At 35.3% G+C, this 27,623-nt stretch overlaps 4 protein-coding genes across 6 annotated transcripts in view; 2 read left to right on the top strand and 2 right to left on the bottom strand.

Moving 5' to 3' along the window:
* LOC121969094 (probable LRR receptor-like serine/threonine-protein kinase At1g06840) overlaps positions 1–7,945 on the top strand; it is a 40,779-nt gene extending 32,834 nt beyond the window's left edge. The window contains exons 15-18 of the mRNA XM_042519019.1: positions 5–498; positions 1,480–1,649; positions 5,067–5,150; positions 7,241–7,945. Of these exons, the coding sequence (XP_042374953.1) occupies positions 5–498; positions 1,480–1,649; positions 5,067–5,150; positions 7,241–7,645 (1,153 nt within the window). The 3' untranslated portion in view covers positions 7,646–7,945. The remainder of the gene's footprint in view (positions 1–4; positions 499–1,479; positions 1,650–5,066; positions 5,151–7,240) is intronic.
* A 1,984-nt stretch (positions 7,946–9,929) lies between these two features.
* LOC121969093 lies at positions 9,930–10,880 on the bottom strand. Its single transcript, XM_042519018.1, has one exon. It carries the CDS (start codon positions 10,878–10,880, stop codon positions 9,930–9,932), a length of 951 nt encoding a protein of 316 aa, XP_042374952.1.
* Positions 10,881–18,327: 7,447 nt separating this feature from the next.
* Positions 18,328–21,871, top strand: LOC121969205 (cytochrome P450 714C2-like). Of its 3 annotated transcripts, XM_042519163.1 has the most exons (6): positions 18,329–18,686; positions 18,754–18,980; positions 19,147–19,394; positions 19,495–19,861; positions 19,953–20,392; positions 21,522–21,871. In XM_042519163.1, exons 1-5 carry the CDS (start codon positions 18,398–18,400, stop codon positions 20,379–20,381), a joined length of 1,560 nt encoding a protein of 519 aa, XP_042375097.1. In that variant the 5' UTR covers positions 18,329–18,397; the 3' UTR covers positions 20,382–20,392; positions 21,522–21,871. The 3 variants fall into 3 exon arrangements, with proteins under 3 accessions (XP_042375098.1, XP_042375097.1, XP_042375096.1); XM_042519164.1 differs by lacking the exon at positions 21,522–21,871 and having other exon boundaries at positions 18,328–18,620; positions 19,953–20,491; XM_042519162.1 differs by lacking the exon at positions 21,522–21,871 and having other exon boundaries at positions 19,953–20,491.
* LOC121969204 (2,3-bisphosphoglycerate-independent phosphoglycerate mutase) lies at positions 20,691–27,245 on the bottom strand. Its single transcript, XM_042519161.1, has 10 exons — positions 27,127–27,245; positions 26,643–26,832; positions 26,121–26,248; positions 25,752–25,902; positions 25,468–25,671; positions 24,707–25,131; positions 23,069–23,261; positions 22,898–22,993; positions 22,056–22,211; positions 20,691–21,141 (listed from the first exon to the last, which is right to left on the bottom strand). The coding sequence occupies exons 2-10, from the start codon at positions 26,802–26,804 to the stop codon at positions 20,977–20,979; spliced, it is 1,680 nt and encodes a 559-aa protein (XP_042375095.1). The 5' UTR covers positions 26,805–26,832; positions 27,127–27,245; the 3' UTR covers positions 20,691–20,976.
* Between the last annotated feature and the right edge of the window lie 378 nt (positions 27,246–27,623).

The following is a 27,623-nucleotide window of genomic DNA, read 5'->3' as shown; positions in this document are numbered from 1 at the left end:
TCAGGTTATATGGGAACCCTCTATGTAGCAATGCAAACCAACTTAATATAGTCCCTTTATGTCAACCAAGGATTACTGGCCAAGCTTTTGAAGATCCAACAACATCTGAAAATAGTTGTCCACCTTGCCCAGTGGACCAATTTTATGAGCACAATCCATCGTCTATTAGGTCATGCCAATGCTCACTACCACTTGGAGTTGGATATCGGTTGAAAAGTCCAGGAATATCAGATTTTCGTCCATATTTGAAAGATTTTGAGACCCGTTTGACCACACTTCTGAAGCTGTTTCCTTACCAATTATACATTGACTCTCACACATGGGAGAGTGGGCCAAGGCTGCATATGCACTTAAAAATTTTCCCTAGTAATTCTAGTCTTTTTAATAACAGTGAAGTTTTTCGTATTGCGGACACCCTAGCTTCATGGAAGATTCAACTTTCAGATGTTTATGGACCATATGAGCTTCTTAATTTCTCGCGGGGACCTCGTGAAAGTGGTCAGTCTTCTCAACTATCTTTGCGTATTGATGTACTTTTTTTTACTAGTCATATGTTGACATGTAAAAAAGCAGCAACACTGAAAAAATTGAAGATTGGACAAACTTTACGTACATCCATATTGTGTGAAAAATAGTCGGTAGTAATTTAAAGATGTCTTCATTAACTTATCCTTGTTGAATAATAAATTCAATAGATCATATAAAGTCTTGTTAATATAAGTTTTGCTCATAAAATCTTTTCAACAATTAGGACTCTATTTTTTTCATTTCTTTTTGTGCTGTTGGAACTTCATTTCACAGTTTCAATTTCAATTTCAATTTTACTTAATATAATTATAAACCACTTTTAAATGGAAATTTTTCTAATCATCATTAAATTTGAAATATATTTACGGGAATCAGAAATAATTTAAATTCTTGAAAATCAGAGTTCAGTAACGTATTAGGAGATATTTTAAATTTACAACTATGTTCACACTTTAGTATTTGTTGGGTTGGATAACACTCTCATCAATTAAAGGTAGAGCATGCCATTGATCATCTTTCTATTTACTCTACCCTTGGAAAAGATAGATTGGCATCAATTTAGTTCACTATTTCAGAGTTGATCATTATATATCTTCATCAATAAACTATGTTTGACTCTTATTTAGAATGGTAGCCTTGTTTTAGAAACATGATGATGAAATTCATTTAGGTCTGATTTCCCTCTCTTTACGTCACTATTCCCTTCCAACTTCATATGGTCTTGAGATGCTTTTTTTCAGATTGTTGAATTGATCATTAAATTATAATATTTAGTGTTATTATTTTTAAGAAATTAAAATCTTGTTTTTGACTCAACATGAATTCTTATAAATTATGTATTACCTTGCAAGAAGATTTGGTTGCATATCTCTTTTTCACTACTCATGAATCTCTCAACTTGGAATTGTTAGATCTTGATGAGTTGTTCTTAAAGCCAATGGGTTATTGCAGATTCTTCAAAGGCAAGGTTAAGTAAAGGTGCTTTGGCAGGCATGTTGTTGGGTGTTATTGCTGGTGCTGCTTCTCTATCTGTGATGTTAACAGTGATCATCATGAGAAAGCATCATGGATATTATTTCATTTCAAGGAAAAGATCTTGTGAGTTCATAAATTCTGAGAAAGTACCTTAAGCTACCAATGTTATACAGATTTTGCTGTGTTTTCTAGGCCGTGTTTTAAATCTAGTTTAATCAACAATTAACAGATTAGTTGTCTGATATGTTGTCATCGTTATCAAGCCTCTTTTTCCAAACTATCCTGGTCAACTATATAAATTTTATCTTATGTGGAGCTCTATTTAAAGCTATATCCCTAGTAATATTCAAACTAATTAAATTAATTTTTGTTTGACTAATACCTTTTTTTTCTCCCTCAACCACATTTGCCTTTCATTTTAATATATTTAACTCTGTTAATTATAGAATTTATCAGCCACCTTTCAACATATCTATACATTTGTCATTTTCTATCATTTTATCACCTGTTGAATTAAATCTAATTGCTCTTAGATAATTCTTTTGTAATTTTAATTTTATCCTTTATGGTAACTACACAATTACATCTTAATATTCTCTTCAATGCCTAATATACTTAACTAATTGTTGTGATCCCCTAATATTGCCGTCAATTATGTGTGTATGCATATTATCTTTTTTCCTCATGGATATAGGTTTACAGCTAAAGTTGCACTTATATTTTGGATGCAAGAAAATTTGAAGAAATTATTTTACTATGCCACTATGAAATAACTATAGATTAGTAATAAAGTCATAAACCTAGAAGCATTATTGTGGAGCTTAACTCATTATATCTACACCGAATACCTAATAAACTCAATACCTTCAAGACTTCTCTTTAAGCTAGAGTAGAGTTACTATCTATGTCCTTTTCATGTCCAACTTATTATATGAATTAGAAATATAGAATAAGGGCAGTGCATGAAGCTCTTGCCAATGCGGGGTCCTAGGGAATAGTTTATTGTACACAACTTATCCTGCATTGCAACAGACTATTTTCGTGACCTAAACTATGACTATGACTATGACTACCAGGTCACATGGCAACAACTTTATTGTTGCAACAAGACTCCTTTAGAAATATAGAATAAGAATATGAATATAATGAAACTAAACATAATATTTGCACACAGGAGAAATAAAACGTAAGAAATTAATGAAGCACATACCCAATGACCCTTCTTATGTTAGATCAACAAAGCTCTAGATATAGTTGATAGAGCACACAGGAAACAACCCATTTGACCTCTAATCAACACACAATTAATGATGTAATAGGGCTCATATAACATATCAACAAAGAGAAGATAAACAAAAAGGACGAAGTGACATGAGAATGAAGTGGTATCTCAGAAATTAACCTCTTTTGGGTGGCCTTCTTGAAGTGACTCATACAATAACACACAATACACTCAAAGAAAAAGAAAGTACATCAAGCTTCTGGAGGAAAGGTAGAAAACATTGCTTGACCCTTTACTTGGATTTTCAAAAACAAGCTCCGTACTAAATCTTGGCCTTATCCTCATCACCGTCAACCACAAATACCAAAAGATTATAATCAGAATCAATTCTCTAAAGGCGAGAGATCTTAGCAGTCTTGGACAATCTCTTCTAAGCTTGATTTGCCTAGACACTATCTAACTTAGCCAACACCATCTCACTTCCTTTTCTGTTATTACATCAGGTACACTTTGTTCCTAAGAAATTCAAATCTGCTAAAGACAACACCTTCAATGAAATCAGCACAACTAGAAGTAAACCTCTCTCAAGAAAATCTGGCTCCTCCTTTCTTGTCTGTAACTTTAAAAATGTAATTGATATCTCCAACCATTGATGAATATAGTTAGTCATCTGAAGGATACTAAACAATCTCAACGCTGTTATCTCTATGAGCTAGCAAATTACATATACACTAGACAACCATATCATGTGATGTGAACTCAAAGAGAAGAATGTTTGATGAACCCACAACAAATTGATGGATGATAAAAACCTAGACCCAATGCTTAACGAAGCACGAACCTGAAGTAGAAGACACTACTACTTTGGGATTTAGGTTGATGAGTCTAAGAACGCCGCAAGGGATTGCCTTGATAAGCTCTAAATTAAAGAGAACCAACAAGTGAGAGCCTCACCATGCTTTGGATTGAAAAGTAAGCAAAAGATACATGTGTGCCTGCCACCACTTTTATTTATAGCTATAGGGTGACCTAAAAACCCTAAAAGGCTAAATGAAGCCCATTTAGTAAAAGCCTAGGTAGACTACATAGTTAGTTTGGACTTAAGTCACCATTACAACCCAGACTCAAATTATGTTGACTAAGCAACATGACTTGCTCCTTTTCAAATCTGCTTCATTTGTAGCTTAGACCTTAATATCTTCAATTAGCACATTAAGTGTTTCCTTCATCATTTTAGCCTTAGAACTTGTAATTGGGCCTCCATTGATGTGTAATGGATCATCGAAAAGATATAGAGTGGAATGCTCCTTTCTTTCCATAGCCTTAGCTTGATCCCCATTCTTACCTTGTTGGGCCGCAACTTGTTCTCCATCTTTGACTTCATCAAGAAGAAGCAACTATCGATATAAACTACTTGTCTTTTAAAACTACACTAACCTCCACAACAGGTAACCAAACACTAGACCAACAGCTTCCGTACCTGTTTACCATCTCACAAATGAGACTTTTAAAACAGCACCAAGGTTAAATCTCCTTATATGCAGAAAGAGATGCTCAGAACTCTCTTTCTTTCCTAGTTTTCTCACATTCCAAAAAATAGCTATCATCAAGCTAGCTGGATAAGACACCCAAGTTCTGTCACTCATTACTAGCACCTACACCTCTAAGCTTAGGTACTCCTGTCTCTACAAACCCTATCCACACAGTTCTTATGCCCTATTTTCCCACATTTATAACAAAGATTAGGCACATTTTTGTAAGATATGGATGGAAAAAATTGCATACCTCCTATCTCAATCCAGATTAACAAGAACATAAAATTGTGGAAACTTAGCCTATTTCCCAAAATAGTTACCTGATTAATCTTCTTAATAGTAAACACCATCATCCAACAGAGGGAGAATATCTTCATGATCGATCTAGAGGTATTCCAGGAAAATGCAACCTTATCAGCACTTCCACAATCTGCTCCACCAAGGGTTGGAAGGTCTTTTTCCTTGTTTGGCCTCTGAACCTACTAATATACTGTTATCAATTTTATATATTATATATTTATGCAGTCAGATGAACTTAGGTTCTCCCCTTTTTTTTCACAAAAAAACAATAATTATCAAAATTTAGCAAATTTGTACACTTTCTCTTAGAATTATCTTATATGATTGTCATAGTGTAAGAACTGGACCCATTGTCAATTTGGGATGATAATTTTATTACTTTGATTAGAGAGGCTTGTAAATCGCGAAGAATTGAACATCCTCATAACTCATGTTTACAGTTAATTGATAGATTAATTGAAGATGTCTGCTGAGATTATTTTCTTTCTTCCAATTTGCAGCAGTGAGAACTCAACTTAAACTGGGTTGTATTCCTAGAACTTCTAACCGGAATGCGGCCAATTTCACATGGCAAAAACATTGTAAGAGAGGTACATAACTTTTTATATGATGTCTCTGAGTTTTTCTAGTTTATTTTCCTTTCTTTCCTATAGTAGCTTGTTCTTTGTTCAAATACAAAACAATGTTATGTTTATTGCTTATGGTTTTATAGAGGATCCTATAGATTTGTCATTTTTTTCTATTGTTCTTTTTACTGGAATAGCTATCAGCTTTATCAAACTTTTCTTCTGTAGGCTTGTTTGAGTTAATTGATTGGTTTATATATATATATATGTTTGATTTCACCCTAGATTTATGTCATTGGGTATGCCATGCCATGTCCGAATTCTATATATATGATCTTAATATTAATATTTCACTTTTGAATATCATATACAATATTTTTTTCTCTGAACTCGGTACAAGTTTAGGGTTGGGGGTTTTTCCTTCAAATTTCTCATGGGAGGATGCAGGTTTATGCAATTTCACCCACACCATGCATCCTTGGAGGACACTCATTTGTCTTCGGCACTTGCTCTCAAGACTGTTGTTTAGATCCCTTTCCAATGTGGCATGCCAATTTTAGATTTATGGTAGCTTATTACATTAAATAGAAAACTCTCAAAATGAAAAGATTCTGATGCAGATGAAGATACAAGGTCAATGACTGAGAATCTTGGCAGTGCAATGTTATAGACTGGAGATTAGATTCTAATTTATGACTATCTTTTAAGATAGATCTTCAAAAGATTGAATTGGCAATGATTTTCAAATGACTTGGTAAGTTCCTAGATTGTATGTCAAATTGAAGATGCCATAGGATTAAATGACAACTCATGAGAGGTTGCAGAGAGGAAAAATATAGAATAGAAAATTGGCATCTGCTCTTAAAATGAAGAGTTAATATCTGGTGAGACAGCAACAACAATAATTAAGCCTTATTCCACTAGGTGGAGTCGGCTAATATCTGGAGAGAGACAAAGTAAAATCCATTGTAATTGAAGAGGCAAGGATCATAGAGACGAGAGTATGATAAGTGTGACATCTGCTCAAATAAAGATGACTCAGGATGAGGACAGACTTATTCATCAGTTTGAATTTTTAATTGACAGAGACGAAGTGTTGGAGAGTCGGGTTTCAATCCTCTTCTTTGCAATGAAAAACATGCTGGAAGGAGATTGCATGGTTAATTATCTTACTCTTCTAGAGAATATGTTAGGAGAGACCAAGTTAATTCTGACCCCAACAAAAAAAGAGATACTAGTAATTTAGAATCCTCAAAAAAAAAAAAACTAATTTCATCTTAAATCATGCACAATATAAGTAAAGGATGGTGAGATAAAATGTAGACCTCGGGAAGGGACAAAAAGAAGAATGGGAAAAACTTGAAGAATGTGGAAATAAATGCTTTATCTTGAGAAGATTTGAGATGAAAAATAAATGATCTATATCAAGTTTCTTTTTGGGATTTCAGTGTAATGGATATTATGACTGTGACCTATATGATTCCAATATTTCCATTGAAAATTAAAAAACATACTCTCCCTGAATACTGCTTGGTTTCTTGTTGATTCAAATGTGAATTAAGAATAGCAATGCATCAGTGCTTAGATGTCAAATATTTCTGGAGCCATGTCAAATATGTCCCTAGTTTGAGTTTAGATAGGTTGAAGTGAGAAGTGAATGAAAACTGAAGGGAAAGCTAGGAAGCATGGAAATACAGAAGAAAAATCACTCTAGTTATTTCCATTCCTGTGATATTTATTTTCCTTCATTTAGAAAGATCACTCTTGTGCATAAGTGTCCACCATAAATTGTGTATTTTATTCAAATTTCATCATTTATCTTCCTGAGCTGTTTGAGATTCAACCCTAATGAGCTTGGTTGTTTATCCATAATCACAAATGGTTCTCTTTTCTTCGGTTCAGAGTTTGTAACCATGCAAGGGATTTGGCTGCACTGCCTTGTCTCGTTATTCTCCTATATTCACTAATCTTTGATCCAACACCACATACACTAACACAACAGAGCAAACTGCAGGAGACAATAATCAGTTTGGACTCTGGAATCATTTGTAGATCCACCAGATGATTCTCACACATTTGCTATATTTTTCATTCCATTTATTCTGCTATTGCAGGTTAGGAATGCTTGTCAATCCGGGTTGATGTTCACACTCGTCGACAACCGCATGGGATTTTATCCTTCAGAATGCATGGAAAAATTTGGTTCTTTAGCAATTCGATGTTGTTCCGACGAGACTGATGCTAGACCATCAATGTCAGAGGTGGTTGCTGAGCTAGAGCGCGTACTGCAAATGTTGTCGGAGGATGATAGTTCACAGGAAGCTCTGGCAACAGATAGTAAGACAGTCTCAGGCTCGTCTTTGTCATCAGAAAGTTCAGGCGCAGAACCTCCTGTCTGCAGCGAAACCCATAGTGTTACAGGTAGTTCACAAGAAGCTCTGGCAACAGATAGTAAGATAGTCTCAGGCTCATCTTTGTCATCAGAAAGTTCAGGCGCCCATAGTGTTACAGGTCGTTGACATCACCACAGGCTAATATATCCATACATGTTTATTTTGGTATCTTCTTCAGAAAATGTTTTTTCCTTTCTTCAAAGTGAAAACTACAGATGCAGGTACGAACGGAAGCAGTGTACGATTTTGATGATTATGTATACGGGATTCAATAAAATCATCAAATCCACTACAGAGGGCAAGTTGATTAGAATAATGATTAAATTAATGTTATTCGCACTCTTCCACTATGTGTACTTTTGTAAATATGAGCATGTTTCAATTCGAGCTGACCTGATCTATACTAGATTTGTTTTGGTTAATGTTTCCTTTAATTTTGAGAATTATTTGGAAATTTCTCAAATTAGTGGAGGAGCGATTTGTGGTTTCTTCGTAGGTTGTCTGGGGACGTCCAGTCCTGTAGGATTAAAAGATGTCTTTTACAAAATTTGAACAGTAACTTGTTCTTATTTTATAATAATAATTATTATTATATTAAAGAAGACAAAGACTACTACGTTTATGATGGAGATTGTTTTTATTAACTTGTTTATATCTTAAAATTTCTAAAATAAAAATATGAATAAAGTTAGAAGATTAATTTAATGACGTAATTTTTTTTTTTAAAAAAAGAGTTTTTTAATATCATCAATGGTTTTTGTATGAAATTTTTTTGATGTAATAATTAGATTTTTATTTAAAAAATAAATTTTTATTTAAATTTAGGATTGAAATAGATGGAAAAAAATATTTTAGGAATTAGATACGTTTTTGTTAAAAAAAAAAATCAAAGTATAATACGCTTTTAGAAAATTTCAAAAAATTAAATATGTCCTTTGAAAAAAAAAATGCTGAATAAATTTGTTTGTCAGAGTCATGAAGACTAGAACAAACTCCTCTGCTTGTCCACAAACAAGCTTGATCCAAGGGCTCATTCAGACAAAGGTGAGTGAGACAACGGTATGGACATGTTGCCGTTCAACTATTAAGATTTGGATTAACCTTTAACAAGGAGCAAACCCTGCTTTGGTAGATCCCATCATTAGGATTCAAACCATAGTATCTCTTCTCAACTAGACAAAGCATCCTGTCCTTAAATTATTTATAGATTTTTGTTTGAAACAAGTACAGCTATTATGTTTATTGCTTTGTTCCTCTATATTACTCCTATGCATCTATAATTATAGAGATTTATAAGGGTTGAGCTCATCAAGATGAGATCTATCTAACTTGCTTACTATTTTAATAAACGATTCTTAATTGGATTGGCTTTTGATTGATCTCAAACGATCACATAACAATAACCAAACAACATCAGTAGGGATTAAAATGAGAAAGAAGATCTATAAATTCTAAGGTCATTTCATTCGGAAGATCTGGTCATTCATTAAAGCTGAGAAGTGTTCTTATTTAGCTACTTTTGCAGTCCCATTAACTCTTTTCTGAAAGCAATCCCCGAGTGCTAATGATGTCGCAGTGAGGCATAAGCCTCATGCCTGCAACATAGAATCCTCCGAAACCATACACTGGCCCATAAAGGAAGAAGACAAGGTGCCTAGAAAACAGTGAGTCGTTTGTTCCTTTGTACTTGGGCTTACACTTTGTAACGTTAATATTCTTCTACCCGTGAACAGCTCAGATGCATCTTGGATTCTCCTCTCTCTAATTTGTTTCCTCTCAGCAACCAAAGTGATGGTTTCTTGCTCCTCATAATGCTGTCGTTTTTTTGCATCTCAAAACAGTTCTGTGATCTTGACACTCGACACTCGCTTTCAACTAAAATTCCTAGTAGACCAAGTGTGTGCTACAAGGGGAAGGAGTTGCAGACACTTAAATTTTGAATGGTGACAGAATCAATTTTTTAAATGGTAATAAACTGGAGCTTCTGATTAACTTTATAGTAACTTCACAATATGGACTGGCATGCTTTGAATCTCAGATTAAGAAACACATTGATAGATAATGTAGTTATGTAGAACAAGGCACCAGTATGTAAAACCAGAACAAGCAAGACTGGATGAATAATCTCAGCTTTATAACTTTTATTAGCAATATCCCTCAGAACATAACCAACAAATAAAATTTGAAACAGTTACAGTTACTAACAAGGCCAATTCTTCGGGCAAACTATAGAACTGTGGAAAATCTGGGCGTAAAAGAATAAAATATGGAAAAACAATGTCTATATTGTAGGTGCTGAATGCAAAACCTAAACCATATCATGTAACATTTGCAATGGTTTTCTGCTGGTTCTGTTCATACAAAACACCCGAACGACAATCTTCTTGTATTTTGCTCTCGATCTTTGAAGTTAAGCGACGAGTTCATTCTCAAGGATCGGTTGTGTCCTTAGACCAGAAGCCACAGGGACCCGAGCATTTCCAACGCTAGCAGTATCCAAGGATACTCCTGCATCTGCATGCTGCTCCATTTTTGCCACCTTTTTGTTTCGAGTATACTTGAGCATTACAAATGTAAGTAAAGCCAAGAGAACCAATGCAATCCCTCCAATCACAGAGACAATTATCTTCCATAGCTTGGACTTGTTACTCCTAGAAACAACAGGATTTAGAGAGAGCCCTGGACCTTCACTTGGTGCAGGAGGAAGAACAATCTCACTAGAATTGACCACAATGGAGAAGTGACCTTGGCGGAACACGGTGCACATACTTCCTGACTCCGAATCTCTGAAATCTGGTGAGCCATTTAGACCAAACCACACACATCTGGCAATTGCACCACTAGGCACAGGAACAACAACATTTGAGAAATTAATAGATACGGGTAAGTTTGTAGCTGCAAAATCTAATTTAGGCAAGTTGGTAGCAGAGAGATTTGTGGCATCATAGGCAAGGAGACCAAGCACAGGAGTCAAGTAGGTATAACCAGGAAGAGGGTAGTAGAATGAAGACCAGTTGCCCAGATTCTGGTAAACCAGAACCAACCTTTTTACATAAGGCTGAACAACAATGTCAGATGGGATGCCAAATTCCTTGTAGCTATCAACTCCTCTCTTTCTCAGGCTCCCACTTCTAAGCCTTATTGCTGCAATCCTAATGCCGGTGAGATTGGAAGGGACAGTGCCATCATATACAAATCCAGTGCGGGGATGAACAAGAGAACGGTAAGCATAGTCCTGAAGGAGAGTATCTAACGATCTTGCATCACCTGTAGCTGAACCTGGTGACTGGGCCTCACAGTGGCCTGTGAATAACACCCCGAGAAGCACAAGGAGAGTAATGCAACGGCCAATGGACTCCATGGATTTTAGTGGTTCAGTATCACAATCAAGATTACTTGTAATACAAGAAGGATCTAAGGAAACCCAGAATTGGGAGAGACTATGAAGAGGTGTTAATGCCCATCTGTCGTCTAAGAAATATGATCCTCCTCAAGAAAGATCCCAACTTTCTAATCGCATTCAAAACAACAGAATCTGAGATCGAAAGCGGCTAGAGTACCTGAAGCATACTGAAGACCATGGCACAGAGGAGGTTGTCTCAAATTTCAACAATGTCACTGCTCCCTGAGACTCTTCGACTCAAAATGTTAGATACGCCTCAAAAGTCCCATTTTTGGAAGGACCCTTGCGTACAGGAGACCGCAATGTACATGCCAGAAAAAAAAATCCGACCTTGCAATGCCAAGAAGGAGAAGAAATTCCCAGAGAAACAACTCGAATAGGAATAAAACAAATGTAGATCGCGCTAAACCTTCAAGGAAACTTCACCGGGAAAGGCAACCGATTTCCCAGCGTCAAGATACAGCTCCGGACGAGCTGAAACGGCTACGTATCGAATACCGCGCTGCCACGAACAACTACAACGGCAAATGCACTCCAATCCGACGGAGATGCCTCCGCGGAATCCCAAAATGCCTGCAACACTGGGAATTTCTACTTTTGGTAGTACAATCGACGACGGGGGAGAGAGGGCGGAGAGGAGAGAAGAGAAGTGAAGAAAAAATAAACAATAAATAAATTAAGTACGGGAGAGTCGAGACATGTATAAAATCCGGCAGATTTTCAAAAGGCCCCTCCTAAGTTTTAGTTTTTACGTATGGCACTATATTTTTACAATATAATGCACTTTCTTTCATGATTTTCTTGAATACCTTATAAGAAAAAATGGAAAGGCCAGAGATAGTTGATAAATCTGCTGGACAGCCCACTGGTATCTTTAAAATTCCCGAAACACCCTCCCTTTTTTAATTATTGTCTTCTTCTTTTGCATTTCGAGTCCCTTTCCGGCTTTCACCAACGTTCTGATTCCCGTGACCGATTCCACGCCTTTCCGTTTCGCAATTTCGTGGATTTTGCGGGTGGTAACTGAAAAATTCTACTTTGACCGGACAGCGACCCGGGGCATTTAGTGACTTATTCTCATCCGTCCGATCAAGATCTTACGGACGAAAGGGAGGGGCCATATCTCCGGGCCAGCTCACCGTGAGCAGGCACGACAGTCATACAAAACTAACGTACTTTTGTACCGCGTGCGTTAACGGTAGCACCACCTGCTGCGGGACCCTGCTCACTTCCTGTCGCTTGCTAAGGTATTCTTGGGCGTAGATACAATTTCAGTGCGATTAAAATCATTCTAGGAGAACTCCCCGATGCTTATTCTGCGCTGGATTTATTTATTTTTAGCCTGCTTATAAAATAATTTTTTTTCTTAATATTATAACTAACACCTATAAAGATAAAATCTTATGTTAAATTTAACGGTAATATATATATATATATATATATATATATATATATATATATATAAAAGAAATGGACGGGTCCGGACGGCAGGCCCAGAAGTTTGATCCGCATGGATATCTAGTTTTGATATGATGTCTACCTTATATAGCACATCGCATCAACCCCTAATATAATTGATTTTTTTAAGTTATCATTTATCCTAATCAGATTTTATCTTTAGGATTTAAAATTTTTTACTATGGAATTCCTATCAAGATCCAAGTGAATATAGTCTGATCGGAGAAACCTTTACAGAAAAAATATACTGACCAAAAACATACGGGACAGTTCATTTCTCATTTGCTTATACAACATAACATCAAAACTTATGTCAATTTTATCAAAAGAAAAATTTGGCATGGTTAGATAAACAGAAAACTCCTATCGCCTCTATTTCTACACTTCCACCTTCTATGAGCTATGTAGAAGAAACAAACTTAATTAATATGGTAGAAATCTGACACTTGACGGAAGCAGTGACGTCAGCAAACACTTACTACCTCATGATGGATGCAATGACGTCAGCAAACTTAATAACGTAAGTCCTGAGCTCATACAACACCAACAGGCTCAGAGTTTATCTGTCACGTCTCTCTTCTAATCCCTTCTCTTCTCTCCTATAAATATAGAGTCTTTATGCAAGCAAGAGACATCGAAAGCTGATAAGCAATAAGTTCTCAAGAGCTTGTAATCCCTCTCTCTCCTATTTCTTGTAATCCCTACTCCTATTGTAAGTACTCTTTGTAATGATATTACGTTTGTAATAGTTAAATTTTATGTTGTGTGTATTATCTTCTATGGCTGAGTAACTCTTTATTTCTAAGCCTTAGGGTTTTGTTTCGTTTGATTTAGATCAATAGTTCTCAGTCTTTATCGGATGCTTTTATCCGTAACTAGTTAAGATCGAGAAGATGGAACTTTAGTTTTTGGTTCTGTAAAACATGTGTTGACTAAGTAAAGCAAAACAGCTTCAAGGTTAGAGTAAAACCTGAAAAGCTGGGATAAGAAACCAAGAACTATACAAAGGTTCTAGAGGCTCTCTATTATGTGAGGCTCACTGATGAGATCTAGAAAGACGACACAAATATCTAAAGGCTTAGACTTGCTAAGTGAAGAAAACCTACCGCTACTTACAGCCAAATAGATACTACTAAATGTGAAGGAAGTGAAAATTTGCTTCTTTTACATCAGTAGAATCAATATTATCAGACAACTGTGTTTTAAGTGGAGAAGGTTTGATTGAGAAGAGCTAGAATAGTATTATTTTATTATATTTGAATTTGACCTCCTTTTTTTGGAAGATCGATGTGACAATAACCGTCTTCTTTTGTGATAGAAAATTATTTTGTGTATTCTACAGCATATTCATAATGTGTATTTTCATATTTTAGTTTGTTCATTTATATTTGAGTTCCTCTAATAAGTGGTTTATTTTATCTAATTTTTCGTTTATCTGTGTTTTATTACTGACAATAAGAGAATGGAGTCTACTTCGTGTATTCATAATTGATGTAAAGCCCATAAGTCATAAGTGAGTCTGGATTAATAAGTCTTCCTCTATAATTTTTTTCTCTGAAACTTTTCTAGATGCACATTGCCTTGTCTAATAGAATATAGAAGTTGGCATCTACAACCTAAGTCTGTAAGCTTAAAGCATTGCGGAAACTGTTTTGTACATGGGATTTTGTCTAAGTACTCTAGTGTAAGTAATCATTATCCCTGGGGTAGAGTTTTGATTAAACCAGTTTAAAGTATCTACAAGTTCTAAGAAAGTTTTATAAGATGAAGTGTCTCCCAAGGTACGTAAATACAAAGTGATGTCTTCTGGAATGGCTTTTAGAGAAAAGAGGTTATCTTTCTTCTTCTGGCCCTGTAGTACTTCTAATGACTGATAATGTAGTGGTCTAAGTGGTATAGAAAGGAGATCTGTATCTTGCCTTGTTGGACTTGTAGCAGAAGAAGTGGCCGCCATTAAATACATTTTGTCTTCTTGTATTTTGTTATCCAGGTGAAGTGATGGGCTTATTGTAAAGTTGGGACCCAATTTATCTCGTAGTAAGTCATAAGCTTCATTAAGTGAATAAAACCTCTTATAAGGTGATTTGTCTTCTTCTAAAAGTAAGACTTTTTTTACTTCATTCCAGTTAGCATAAAGGTCAGTATAAGGCTCAGAGAAAATAGCATAACATAAAAATTTCTTCCCAAGTGGTTTTTTAAAAGTTGTAAGGAAGTAATTAGAGATAGCATTGATAATGACTATTTTTGGGCTGGCTATCCCAAGCGAAGTAGGAATATTTCAAATATTGTCAATTAAGCATTGTTGTATACTATCAAGTTGAACTCGTAGAGGAAAGTCAAAAGCAAGTTGAACTTGTAGAGGAAAGTCAAAAGTATCTCCCTTACGGGAGAATTGAGGAAGTTCTTGATTGTCGAATTTCAGTTTTTTAGTAGTCATAAGTGTGAACTCTCTTTTGTAGATCCATAGTTGCATAAATCATTATATATATATATATATATATATATATATATATATATATATATATATATATATAAGTGTTGGGTTATATATAAAAAGGTTTTGATATTTTTTTTACTTAATACTATTAGTCAACCCTTAAACTCTTAAGGTAAAATATGATTAGCGAAAATAAAATTAAAATATCTAATAATATACTAGGTGCGTACATGCGCTCACATTATCGACACCCAACAGAGATACCCAACACCATGCTTATATATATATATATATATATATATATATATAAAAGCATGGTGTTGGGTATCTCTCTTGTGCCCATCATGCGTGATAGAGAGGGGCACCCCCGCATGGGCCCCATTGTCCTCCTCCATCATGCTAGGCTTGCAAGGGGACCAGATCCTCTGGTCCCCTTGTCCTGGTCCGCTTCTGGACCAGGACAAGGGGATTGGTGGGAGACAATGGCCCCCACCTGTTAATAGGTGGAGGCTCATTGTCTACCACCAATGCAAAGGCTGAGCTATGAATTGGTCCAGCCTTTGCAGACTAGAGGGAAGCACCCAACATAATCAATCTCTATGATCCAAGTGCTCGAGTGATTGGGCAAGATATCACTCCTCTATATAGGAATTTGATATCCCGCTTATTTGTTACTGAGTAGTCGGGGCCCCCAAAAGTGATACAGGCATCCCAAAGTGAATGCACTCAGGGCGCCTAGATGTGATCCTGGCGTCTCAGCCACTTAGTTGCAGGTGCGCATCCTGAACTGATGAATGAGTAGGATATTACTCCTCTATATAGGAATTTAATCTCATGCTCATTTGCACGTGCATCCAGGCCCGGCTTAAGGCATAAGGTCTATGCCTAGGGCCCCAATTTTATTGGGGCTCACTAATATAAAAAAAAAAAAATTGATAGAGTTAATACTGTAAATTTAATTCTCTGCCATAACAGCAAATTTTTTCTGCCATAATAGCTGATAACAACTGTTAAAGTTTTGACTCTTGGTTATCCGTGTACAAGAGTCCACAACAATTAATTCCAATGTATACATTCATTATAATTCCTATTATATCTTCTCTTATAATCCTATATACAGCTCTACCGGATTTTAATTTTTTCATCACATTCTTCTTCTCATATTCTCATTTATTTTCTCAAGTCTCATCCAATATATTTTTTGTTCCTCGTCACCTCGTCAGTAGTTCTCTCAATTTCAGAAGACGTCCTTCGCCTTCTTCAATCGTTCGGTAATATTTTTTTTCGATCTTTTTCTTTTCTTGAAATGATTTTATTGTTCTACATAAATAATAAATTATAGACGAAATGGACTCAAATATCACTGGAAAAATAGATTATTTGTAATTATATGAAATTTTGTCTTCCCATTTTTTCTTTTTTGTTGCAAGCAAATTACTACAATCACAAATCTGATTTATGCATTTAAAAAATCATAAAATATGATTTATAGATTTTTAATACTCTTTATGTGCACTTATATTTATTATATACTTGTTTTGTGCAGTTTATTATTAACTACTTAAATTAATCAAAATTTAATATTTTATATTTTCTTATTATATTTGTGCAGGTAATAGTCAAAGTTTGAAATATCATCAAATTAAAACTACATGGTGTAAATCTACGTAATTTTATTTTGATAAAATAGTAGGAACTTATATTTTCTTTTTTATTATTAGTTTAATATAAATATGTCTGTGAAAAAATATGATTCTGGATATATAAAGCGTATGAAAAAAAGAAAAATAGAAGAATTTATTCAATCTTAAAAAGGTGCACTTGATAGATTTATTATTAATAATCAAAATCAAAACTCAGAAAATAATACAATTGAAAATTTAAATGAAAAACTAATTGAATTTCTACCCGAAGATAATACTTTAGGACAAAAAGAAATTGATCAATAACTTTCTAACGAAGATAATTTTAATTTTTTATATGACGTAGACAAGTTAAAATTGCTTGATAATGAGTTTTTAAAAATAAAATGTTTAAATCTAGAAAGCTTTTAACACACAAGTTATCTGATATTGATGGTTTAGATTTTTTTTTTAGAGTTACAAGTTTTAAAAGAAATAATAAATCCAGAATTAAAAACTGCACTTGAGGTATTAAACCTTATAAAAAAAATTAAATTCTTTTCCTAATGCATGGATAGCTTATAGAATATTATTAACTACACTTGTTTGTGTCACTTCAGCAGAAAGAAGTTTTTCAAAATTAAAATTAATAAAGTCTTATTTACGTTCAACAATGTCTCAAGAAAGATTAAATAATCTAGCAATTTTATCGATTGAAAAAAATTTATTATCAAAACTTGAATATAAAATTTTAATTAATAATTTTGCATCTCAAAAAATTAGAAAATTAAATTTTATATAAAAATATATTTTTAAATTAATATTTTATTTTTTTAAAAAAAAATTAAACCCGCCATTGTCGGTCCCCAGTCCGAATAAAAAATGGTGAGGAAAAATTTTATTAAAAAAATATTAAAGATCTAAATTTTTTTGGCCTAGGGCCTCATGAAACTTTGAGACGGCCCTGCGTGCATCCGCGACTGAGTTGCCAGGGCAGTCGGAAGTGATCTGGATACCATAAAGTGAATACACTCGGGGCATGTAAATGTGATCCTGACGTCTCGACCACTCAGTTACGGATGTGCATCGTAGACGGGCAGAATATCACTCCTTTATATAGGAATTTAATATCTTGTCCGTATGCGACTAGGTAGTTGGAGCACCTCAAAATGATCTGGATGCCCCAAAGCGTATACATTTGAACGTCTAAATCACATCTAGATACCCGACCACTTAGTCCCGAATATACATCACTACCGGACGATCAAACAGAATATATATATATATACACACACACCTTGCTATATATTATCATCCAAATACAATAATTATATTGTATGAATTTAAATATTTAAATTTAAGAATTTAATTATCTAAATTATTAATTATTAAAAATAATTATTTATTATACGATTGAAAATTAAGCTGTCCATCATCCCAAAATAATTTTCAAATTTCAAGTTCTAAATCTCCATCCTAAATTCAGATGAATCCGAATCCATTTGAATCCAATTTAATTTAAAAAAAAAAATAGAGTCCAACCGAATTTGACCCCAACCATAAAATTCTCAATCTTAATTCTATTTTTTTATATATATCCTTTCCGATCAATCGACATATTCATTTTGCCATCCTAATTTTTATTGCACACACGACACATCACAATCAAATACTTGCAAGTGCGCAGCTAATTATTTCTTGCTTATCATCAATCATTATTGCTTGATTTAGCAAACTTTCCCGTGTAAACTTCGTCTGCTGACCACAAAAAATCCAATAGAACCCAACCCACCGCATCAAAATTCGTAGATCCCCAGTCAGATTCTTTTACAGATTTCACCCGTAAATAGAAAAGAATACCATATATAAAAAAGGCTGTTCTGATCAATTTTGCCGAATATAATAAAATGCATAGGAGAGGATAGGATACAGCAGCAGCCCAGGAAAACAGAGAGGACATGGTCGAAGCACTGCTCACTGTCTTTGTTACTGGAATCACTGGTTTGGCCTTGTGGTACTCCTACTTCATCCTCTGGATCCGGCCACAAAGGTTGAGGGACAAGCTGAGGAGCCAGGGAATCCATGGCCCTCCTCCTTCCTTCCTCCATGGAAACATACCGGAGATGAGGAGCATCCTCCATGAACACAAGCTGAAGCAAGCTCAAGCAGAGGGCAGTGTCAGTAAGCTTACTGCTGACTACTCCTCCTCCCTCTTTCCTTACCTTTCCTACTGGAAAAAGAAATATGGTATGATTTGGATTCCTTGTTAGGGTTCTAATTCTTACTAATAGTGTACTCACTTTGAGAAAACCAGGTCCCATCTTTATGTTCTCAACGGGGAGCATCCAGATATTGCATGTGACCCATCCTGATCTTGTTAAGGAGATAGGCCTCTGCAAGTCCATGGATTTGGGGAAGCCTTCCTACTTACAGAAGGACCGTGGAGCTCTTCTTGGTAAAGGCATCTTGACGTCCAATGGAGCTCTCTGGTCTCATCAGAGGAAGGTTATTGCGCCAGAGTTGTTCATGGACAAGGTCAAGGTAAAATTTTGTTCATTGTGGTTCTCTAATTTTTGCAGCTATTCTTGAACATATCACATGTTTGATATTATGCAGCAGAAGATAATTTTACTTGAATTTGGCATCTTGTTCTAGAGTTTTATTTGGTTTGTGCATATGAATTCTATATGTGTGGGTATACATGCAGGGCATGGTTGGCTTAATGGTAGAAGCAGCTATTCTGTTGTCGAATTCATGGGGAACACTTCTTGAACACTCAGGAGATGCCACTGAAATAGTAGTTGATGAGGAACTGAGAAGGTTTTCAGCTGATGTGGTCTCGAGAGCTTGTTTCGGAAGCAGTTTTGCCGATGGCAAGGAAATATTTTCTCGTCTTCGCAAGCTTCAGATGGTAATGTCCAAGTCAAGCATGCTGATTGGAATCCCAGGATTAAGGTGTTCATATGCCCATTTAGCTTCAATTCTGTTTGTTCTTCCTCCCAATGTTGCTAAATTGCTAAGCTTTTTGTCATCTAACTCAAAGCATTGTCAACAGGTACCTGCCACTGAAAAGAAATCGCGAAGAATGGAAGTTGAATCGAGAGATAAGGGCACTGATCTCAAATATAGTTAAGGAACGCATGGAGCATTCCTCCGAATCGCCTGCAAAAGATCTATTACAGTCTATCATTGAGGGTGGTTCCGCTGTCATGAATTCCGATCTTGGTTCTGCAGAAACCTTCATTGTTGACAATTGCAAGAACTTGTACTTTGCTGGTCATGAGACCGTATCAGTGACTGCTACATGGTGCTTGATGTTGCTCGCTTCGCATCCTCAGTGGCAAGACTCTGTCCGCGACGAGGTGTTGGAGGTTTTTCAAGGAAGAAAGATCGATTTCGACATGATTCGCAAGTTGAAAGTGGTATGTGAAACGCCATCAAATTTATTCAATGATCATCTGCAACATGGATTTACAGCTTACTGAATTGTTCTTACTGTAATTCCTTTTGCAGCTTACAATGGTGATCCAAGAGACACTTCGACTATTTCCTCCATCTGCATCTGTGGTGAGGGAGACACTTCAGAGTGTTAAACTTGGAGACATTCAGCTGCCAAAAGGCATCACTACCTCGACCACAATATCGATGCTGCATCACGATCACGACAATTGGGGAGCTGATGCGGATGAGTTCAACCCCAATAGATTCTCCCGCGGCATTGCTAGTGCTTGCAGATTGCCTCACACCTACCTACCATTTGGTATAGGAATGAGAACATGTTTAGGGCAGACCTTTGCCATGGTAGAGCTCAAAGTATTGCTCTCCTCACTTCTTTCTCGGTTCACCTTTTCTTTGTCACCAAGTTACCGGCATTCGCCTGCGTTTCGACTAACTATAGAGCCCGAGTTCGGAGTCCCACTCATCATGAAGCAGCTACGATAGTGTGTTGCAAGGTAATACAACAAATAATGTGAAATTTGGGTGGCTTGTGGAATCCTCTCATGTTCCTATCTTGATTCCTCAAATAATAGATTCACAACAGAATCCTCTAATGTTTCCATTATCAATAAAATAACAATCCAATTTATTATTGATACTTGAAAAGAATTAACCATAGATTCAATCATACATTTTTTTTTCATGCTAGATTGGTTTCAAGATTAAAAAACATACATTGTGACCTTTGTTAAAGATAAAAACTCATGATGAATCACAAGATTACAAAATCATGATGGATTTAGGGACAAAATATTGAAAACATTGCAACTAAAGTACTGAAACTTCCATTTCATACGCCAATGATAATTTAATACAAAGTAGTAAAAATACATATAAACCATCCAAACACCATTATCAAATTAGCGTGCCATCAAACACGTCATTCATGGTCCCATTCAATTTCATTTTATTTCAAATATGCTCTAGCTCAAAATAAGTAGGGCGTTTAACAACAAAAATTGTGATGTTGGCTCGTGAAGATGAGCAACTTGAGTAACCAATAGAAAATTGTTGAAAATTCTCGCTTGTAAAGAAGCGTTTAGTTGTCAGCTACTTCAATGAGGGTTGTCTCGTAGTCGCTTGGTGCTATGAAACCATGCAAATTCATGACGGTGGCAGCAACATTTGCAAGGCCACCACCAGGCACATCCTTGCGGAATCTTACGCCAGGTGCAAGTCCACGGCCGCCGATGGCAATGGGAACCTGTAAAATTTTCACGTATCAATAAGGGATGTATTCACCTTGTCTTTACGTGTACACATTGTTATGTAGGAGCTGATTTTATAACGCTACTATAACATGTTCAATAAGATTTCCCAATACTTTAAAATTTAAATTGATCTATTCAATGAATATTTATTTGCTTGTTAACTTTGTTTGTACATTAATAAAAAAATTGCATTCACTTCTTTAAAGAGTTATGTTAACTTGTTTAATGTTAAAACATTAAATGTTATCTTGTCCTTTAGAATCTTATTATATGCTAATATGTAGTAGCAATGGTACTAACTCAGTAGTAACTCTTCCTTTCTCTCATCCCCCTTCCCCTCTCTCACTCTCTCTCTGTATATGTGTGTGTGCAGGCACATGCAAATCAGCAATGATTGCAGTAACGGAGGAGCCCAACATTTGTGCATTCACTTGGAGCAGTGCAAAGTTCATCAGAAAAAACAACCTTTTCTGCGACACTATCACCAATTTTTAGTTAATTCCATCCCCTTTCTATTGAAGTACACTACTATTTTCATCCTATTACATCAAGCATCCAACCTCATTTTAGTGCCTATTTCTATGGAAATGTCAAATGAATCATTGACATTAACAATCCAACACAGCCAATCCATATTGGAATTGGCCGAGATTGCAAACCATGTAATAATATATTGATATGATTTGTTGTGATATAAAATTTCCCCTAAAATATTTTTTTAAATCATATTTCAAAGGATTCAATACTCTGACATAACAATATTGATTGGCATATAATCTGGGACAACACTTACTAGTTTCCAAGTTAATTTAACAAAAAGAGGTTTACTGACTCGTTAGTGTAGTACAAAGCTATAGTAAGATATTAAACTCTGATAAACAATTAACATAATTTCAAGAGTACTTACAGGTTGAAGAGTATGAGAAGTGAGAATCTGAATATTCCCAGATTTGTCAAGTAATGGCTGGCCGGTTTTGTTTCTCTTTACCATGTCTTCAGCATTCCCATGATCTGCAGTGATAACGTAAATGCCACCAACTTCTTCTATGGCATCTAAAATGATCTGCAAAGAGATGCACGATGTCATTTGATGCCTAATCAGTCATTCCAATCACAGAAGGAAGAACCACAAAGGCAAGCACCAACACAAAATTTTACTCTCTAATATGAAACTACCAGTGTATTTGCTGCAGCATCTAAAGTTAGATATACAATACAAAAAAAGTTGTAAAGAAAATATGTTATTCAAACAGATTTTCAAAAATGATTTGAAGAAAGAGGCATACTATCTCATTTCAAGCCACAATCAATTATGTCAATCACTGACTGCAACAACAAAGCAACAACATGGTATTTTACCTTCTAACTTAAGACTATCCTGTATATTTGCCTCAGCATCTAAAGTTAGCCATACCACAAAATTGATTAAGCAAATAAGTTATTCAAACAGACAATTATATAGGTGTTACTGAAACTAAAAACAAAGAGCGATAATAAAATAAATCTCAGAAGCTACAAAGAATATAGAGTACAATTTTAATGCACAACTTGGACAAATCCATCCTTCAAAGAATTGAGTAATCTTAAGACAAAAGGAATTTTTTTTATTAACTAACAGACTGAATAAAGAGACCATGGAACATTGGAACTTAAAAGCAGGCAAACATTGTGTAGAGGAATACCAACAATGAAAGTTGGTCTAATATCAAATGCAATAATAGAGACATAGAAGAACATCAATCAAATTACCTTAACAGCTTCATCAGCAGCCTTGCAAGCTACAATAGTTGCCTCTATGTCCCCGGTGTGACCAACCATGTCTCCATTTGGCAAGTTAACACGAACCTGCAAGAACATAGAAACTGTTCAAGAGAGTAAACAGAGACTCCTTGTTTTTCTCCTAAGAACATATTGCTTTACCTGGTCAAACTTGTGACTGAGAATAGCATCCCTCGCTTTCTCAGCAATTTCCAATGCCTTCATTTTGGGTTGAACATTGAATGTTATTCCAGAGTCACTAGGAATTTCAACATATTCTTCCTTGGATGGATCGAAGTAGCCTGATCGATTCCCATTCCAGAAGAATGTGACATGACCAAATTTGATAGTCTCACTGTTGAACAGATACAAACAGGTTTCCTAAATACACTAGTAATAGATGCAAAACAGATAGTGTAAATAATTACTTAAGCATAGTTGGAAAAGATCAAATAGTACAACTGGAATTGGGCTAAGAACCTCGAATTCTCTGGGCCGGGCAATTCCAGTTATTAATAAGCTGGCACCAGCTACATTAACATATACAAGGTGAGATTAATAAAACACGACCAATGGCAAACCATCCAGGAGAGTTGAGCTAATCTAATTGCAGTTAATAGTCAAGTTAGTAGCCTGTGTTATGGGAAGGAGGAAGAGGAAGAGCTGTGAAAAAAAGCTGTTTAAGCTTTGTTTTTGCTAATGTTTGAATTTATTTATTCTATGTGCCTTATAAGCTAGGTTTCTTTCCCCTGGATTCTTATTTACTTTTTATCCAATTTTTGTTCTATAACTTCTTATCATTTTACTTCATCTGCCTAAAAATATTGTCTACATAACTCCAAAAACACTACTATAACATCTGATACCTATAATAACAAAAGGAGGAATTCTTTCTTCTTGAATAGGAAAGATAATGTTAACTTGAAGCATCTAGACAAACCACAATAAAGCAGAGAATTAGATTGTGCTGCCAAAAATCATTAATGAAAAAAGACTGTAGAAATTCGAAATTGAAGAATTAAAAAATTCTTTTCTAAAAAAATGATTTGAATCAGGAACAAAAAAAAGGAAATAGAAAGAAATATTAGACTTTTTTGGTCTCATAATCTAGCTTGGTGCCATTTTGTTCTTCTTGAACCATTCGAGCTAATGTGTAGTTATAAAGTACCACCTCCTTGTTTAATGCCATAAGAAATATGAATAGCAGTTGTTAGGATTCAACTTGTTAGTTCTAAAATAGGTAAATTTTCAGGTTCAAGTAGCTGAATCAACTCGTACACAATTACATTTTCCTTGCACAATGTCTATGAAGATAGTGTGTTCCAAACCATAGTTAACATCTAAAAAGTGCTAGAAAGTAATTTTATTCTAAGGATATAGCTTCCGAACAAAATTTTTTATTTTAGTAACTTCTGTAGTCTGCCAACCCCACCTAATGGGATAAGGCTTGGTTGTTGTGTAGTAACTTCTGTAGTCTAACATTTGGATCGAGATTATTGCTATACTAGTCAACTACCAAGAAAGAATTTGGTCATCAAGCATACTGTAGTTCATAGGTAACTTGAAGACCAAGCAGTCTTACAATAAACAATCATGGTATCTGTAACACACTTAGGTAGATTCCACAGATAATAAAGAAACATAATAAAAAAAAGCATTCAATATGATTAGTGAAAATGATTTCTCAAGTTTTCTAGTAACCTATCCTTCTGGTAAATACAATCAGATTTCTTGATGATTTACTAAAGCTTATTGACTACTGTTAAGCATATGCAAATTTGAGATGCTATAGCTCAATACCTGCAAGCAAAAGTACGGATACCATTGTGCACCAAATATTCACCAGATGTCCTCTCTATCTCTGGAGGAGAAACTAGGTAGTGGTTTGGGAGTTTCAATTCACCATCATACTGAAGCATTCCAGCGTATCGAATCTTTGGGACACGAACACGATCAAATTTTTCAAAGTCTTCATATTCTAATGATTTAGCAATCATGACCATACGATCTGCTCGAAAATTGATTGTTACAACAGCATCACCATCAACTATCGGACCAACTGCCTCTCCACTCTCGTCAACAATAACAAATGGCGGCAGATATTGATCATTAGCTTTGGTTTCCTCCCTTAGTGTTTTCACAGCTTCAATGGCGTTTCTGAATTTGTAAGGTGCTTCACCAAGAACCTGTGCATCCCAACCACGTTTAACAACGCCCCAGTCATTCTGCAAAAATACACAAGTAAATAGAAAGCGATCAGGAAGATGATCGAATCATCCTATAAAAACTGTTAAAATAAGCTGAAGAAAACAAACACAAGTATCTGTAAAGGAAAGATGACTCCTGATTTCCATTCAACTCAAATGAAACCCAAGTAAAGTGAAAGAAAGTTAAACCCAAAAGAAACCAGAGTCAAATGTGCATTTGATATCTAACCATTTATTTAAAATAGGTGTTGCAGATTTTTAATGTGAAATGAAAAAAAAAAAATTGAGATTGTTCTGAATCAACCTTCAACATACTGATTTCTTACTTTCCAAAACATAAAAATATTCACATACCTCGTACCGATCCATGGTAACATACATACGACCGCCACCAGATGCAATTTGCGCATCAATACCTTTCTCTCGTAGATTAGCAAGATCCTTCTCCAATGTTTCTACAAACCCAACACTTGAACCATCCAAAACATCACGTCCATCAGTGAGGATATGAACACGTATTCTCTTTGCCCCATTCTCACTAGATCCTTTCAGAAGCAACTGCAAGGATTACACAGTCACTAGGAGAACTTGGTCACATGTAGCAGCAATCAGCATGTAACAGAATGGCTTTTTCATACCTGCAATTGATCAAGCCGAGAATGTACACCCCCATCGCTCAGTAACCCAATTAGATGTAAGGTACCTTTATCAAAGCATTCTTTGATATAGTTAAACCCTTCCCCTTCATATAATTTCCCAGAAGCAAGAGCAAAATCCACCAACTTAGCACTGGATTTGAAAGAGAATTCAGATCAAAATTTACAAAGCCTGCCAGAAACTCCAGCAGTGTTCTAGTATCCAATTGTCAGTGTAAAGGATAAACTTATAACCATATCCAGCAGTTTCAATCACACTTTACAAGGAAAATCAAATAAAAGTGCAGCCGGTGGATAATTTGTTAAGGGACAAAAAAGTCATAAAAATAAGTATATGGATTTAGCTTATACCCTTGAGCATAAATTCTTCCAGCTCCAAGTGCGTTGTGTCCTACTTCACTGTTACCCATGTCATCCTCAGATGGAAGCCCCACAGCAGTTCCATGAGCCCTTACCAGCCTCCATTTCTCTGGAGCACCCTTTATAAAAGAAACAAAGAGGGATAGGAACCTAGTTGTCAATGGCATTCAACTAGTGCCATCCTCAAAGGAAACCCAAAAAAAAACAAATTTTTTTGCATATCAAATAGGAAACTAGGTATAATAAAAATATGCAACTGAAATATGATTCCTTTCCATGTTCCCACAATTATAAGCTTCTTCTTATATTTTACACCAAAAACATTTGAGAATCACCAGATTATCATAATTTATGCATTTCTTATAGGCTATATATAGAAAGGCCACGATAAAATTCGTAATTGAATCAGAGCAATGTTCTACGCAAAGAAGTCACTTTTCATCTGATCTAGAAATGGTAAAATATCCATTACACAGAGAAGCATGGATTTTTCTTTTCCTATGGAAAACATACCGTCTTAAGCGAGTCCATAGTCGGAGTTTGGGCGACATGAATACAATTGTACTGATCCGGATTCGCCTCACCCCAACCATCCAAAACAACGACGGCTACAGTCTTTCCTTTAGGAAGCTTGGGGTGATCCTCCAATTTCCAAGAGAAATCGGAACTTCCCATGTCGTCAAACGCTTCTGATTTGCAAAATCTGTAGAAGATAAAAAAAACACTCTTCTCCATAAAAATCCCAAACGAAGAAAAATAGACTAATACTTAATTAAATCCCCCTTCTCATTAAGAAAAAACCACAGATAGAGTAGAAAAGGCTGATCGATTAGCAGAAAAACCCGATACAACCTAATCGATCGGATCTGGAGGAAACCGAATAATAACTCCAAACAAATACAGAGATTCAGCAAAAGAACCAGAAAGAAATCACTGAAGAATGCACAGACAAATCCATATCAAAAATATATGAACAATGAGAGATACAAACAAGAACCTTGTGCGAGATGAACTCTTCCTCGCGGAGGGAGCCGGCGGCGGAGTATAAAAAGAGAACCTTTGTGTTGAATTTATAAAGATAGCATTCCCCCAGGGTCTATTCACACTCCTATTTTGTAGAATTACACTGTTATATTCCTCCATCGCCCACGGAATTTGGGAAGGAGCAGTGAGAGGAGCGGAGGTGTGGATAAAGAAATAATATGGGTCATAATAGAAAACTGATCAATTAGTAAAAAGTTTAATGTTTAACTTATTAATAGCTTATTCATGTGTTAATTAAATAGCAATATTAAGGACAGTCAAATAAATAAATTTGAATAATTTATTAAATTAAATAAATAATATTAATAGAGATTGATTTATGGGAAATTTCCAGATTATAATTTAAATTTTACACGCAATCCATTACTAATGAATTTTGTTTTCACTCTCTAATTAAACATAATTTATCTAATTATCTTTCATATTTTTTAATATAACAAGTTCAAAAAT

This window comes from Zingiber officinale, chromosome 4A (genome assembly GCF_018446385.1).
Source record: "Zingiber officinale cultivar Zhangliang chromosome 4A, Zo_v1.1, whole genome shotgun sequence".
NCBI lineage: Eukaryota > Viridiplantae > Streptophyta > Magnoliopsida > Zingiberales > Zingiberaceae > Zingiber > Zingiber officinale.
Note: the sequence above shows the minus strand (reverse complement) of the source record. Positions and strands in the feature narration are given on the sequence as shown.

Bases quoted from the DNA above. Each gene is read 5' to 3' on its own strand.
- LOC121969093 (XM_042519018.1), bottom strand. From the start codon at position 10,880: ATGGAGTCCATTGGCCGTTGCATTACTCTCCTTGTGCTTCTCGGGGTG.
- LOC121969205 (XM_042519163.1), top strand. From the start codon at position 18,398: ATGGTCGAAGCACTGCTCACTGTCTTTGTTACTGGAATCACTGGTTTG. The intron at 18,687-18,753 runs GTATGATTTGGA...TGAGAAAACCAG, and splicing joins CTACTGGAAAAAGAAATATG to GTCCCATCTTTATGTTCTCA. The intron at 19,862-19,952 runs GTATGTGAAACG...TTCCTTTTGCAG, and splicing joins TGATTCGCAAGTTGAAAGTG to CTTACAATGGTGATCCAAGA.
- LOC121969204 (XM_042519161.1), bottom strand. From the start codon at position 26,804: ATGGGAAGTTCCGATTTCTCTTGGAAATTGGAGGATCACCCCAAGCTT. The intron at 23,262-24,706 runs GTATTGAGCTAT...TCTGTTCAACAG, and splicing joins ATCCGTACTTTTGCTTGCAG to TGAGACTATCAAATTTGGTC. The intron at 22,994-23,068 runs GTAAAGCAATAT...ATGTTCTTGCAG, and splicing joins TCAGTCACAAGTTTGACCAG to GTTCGTGTTAACTTGCCAAA.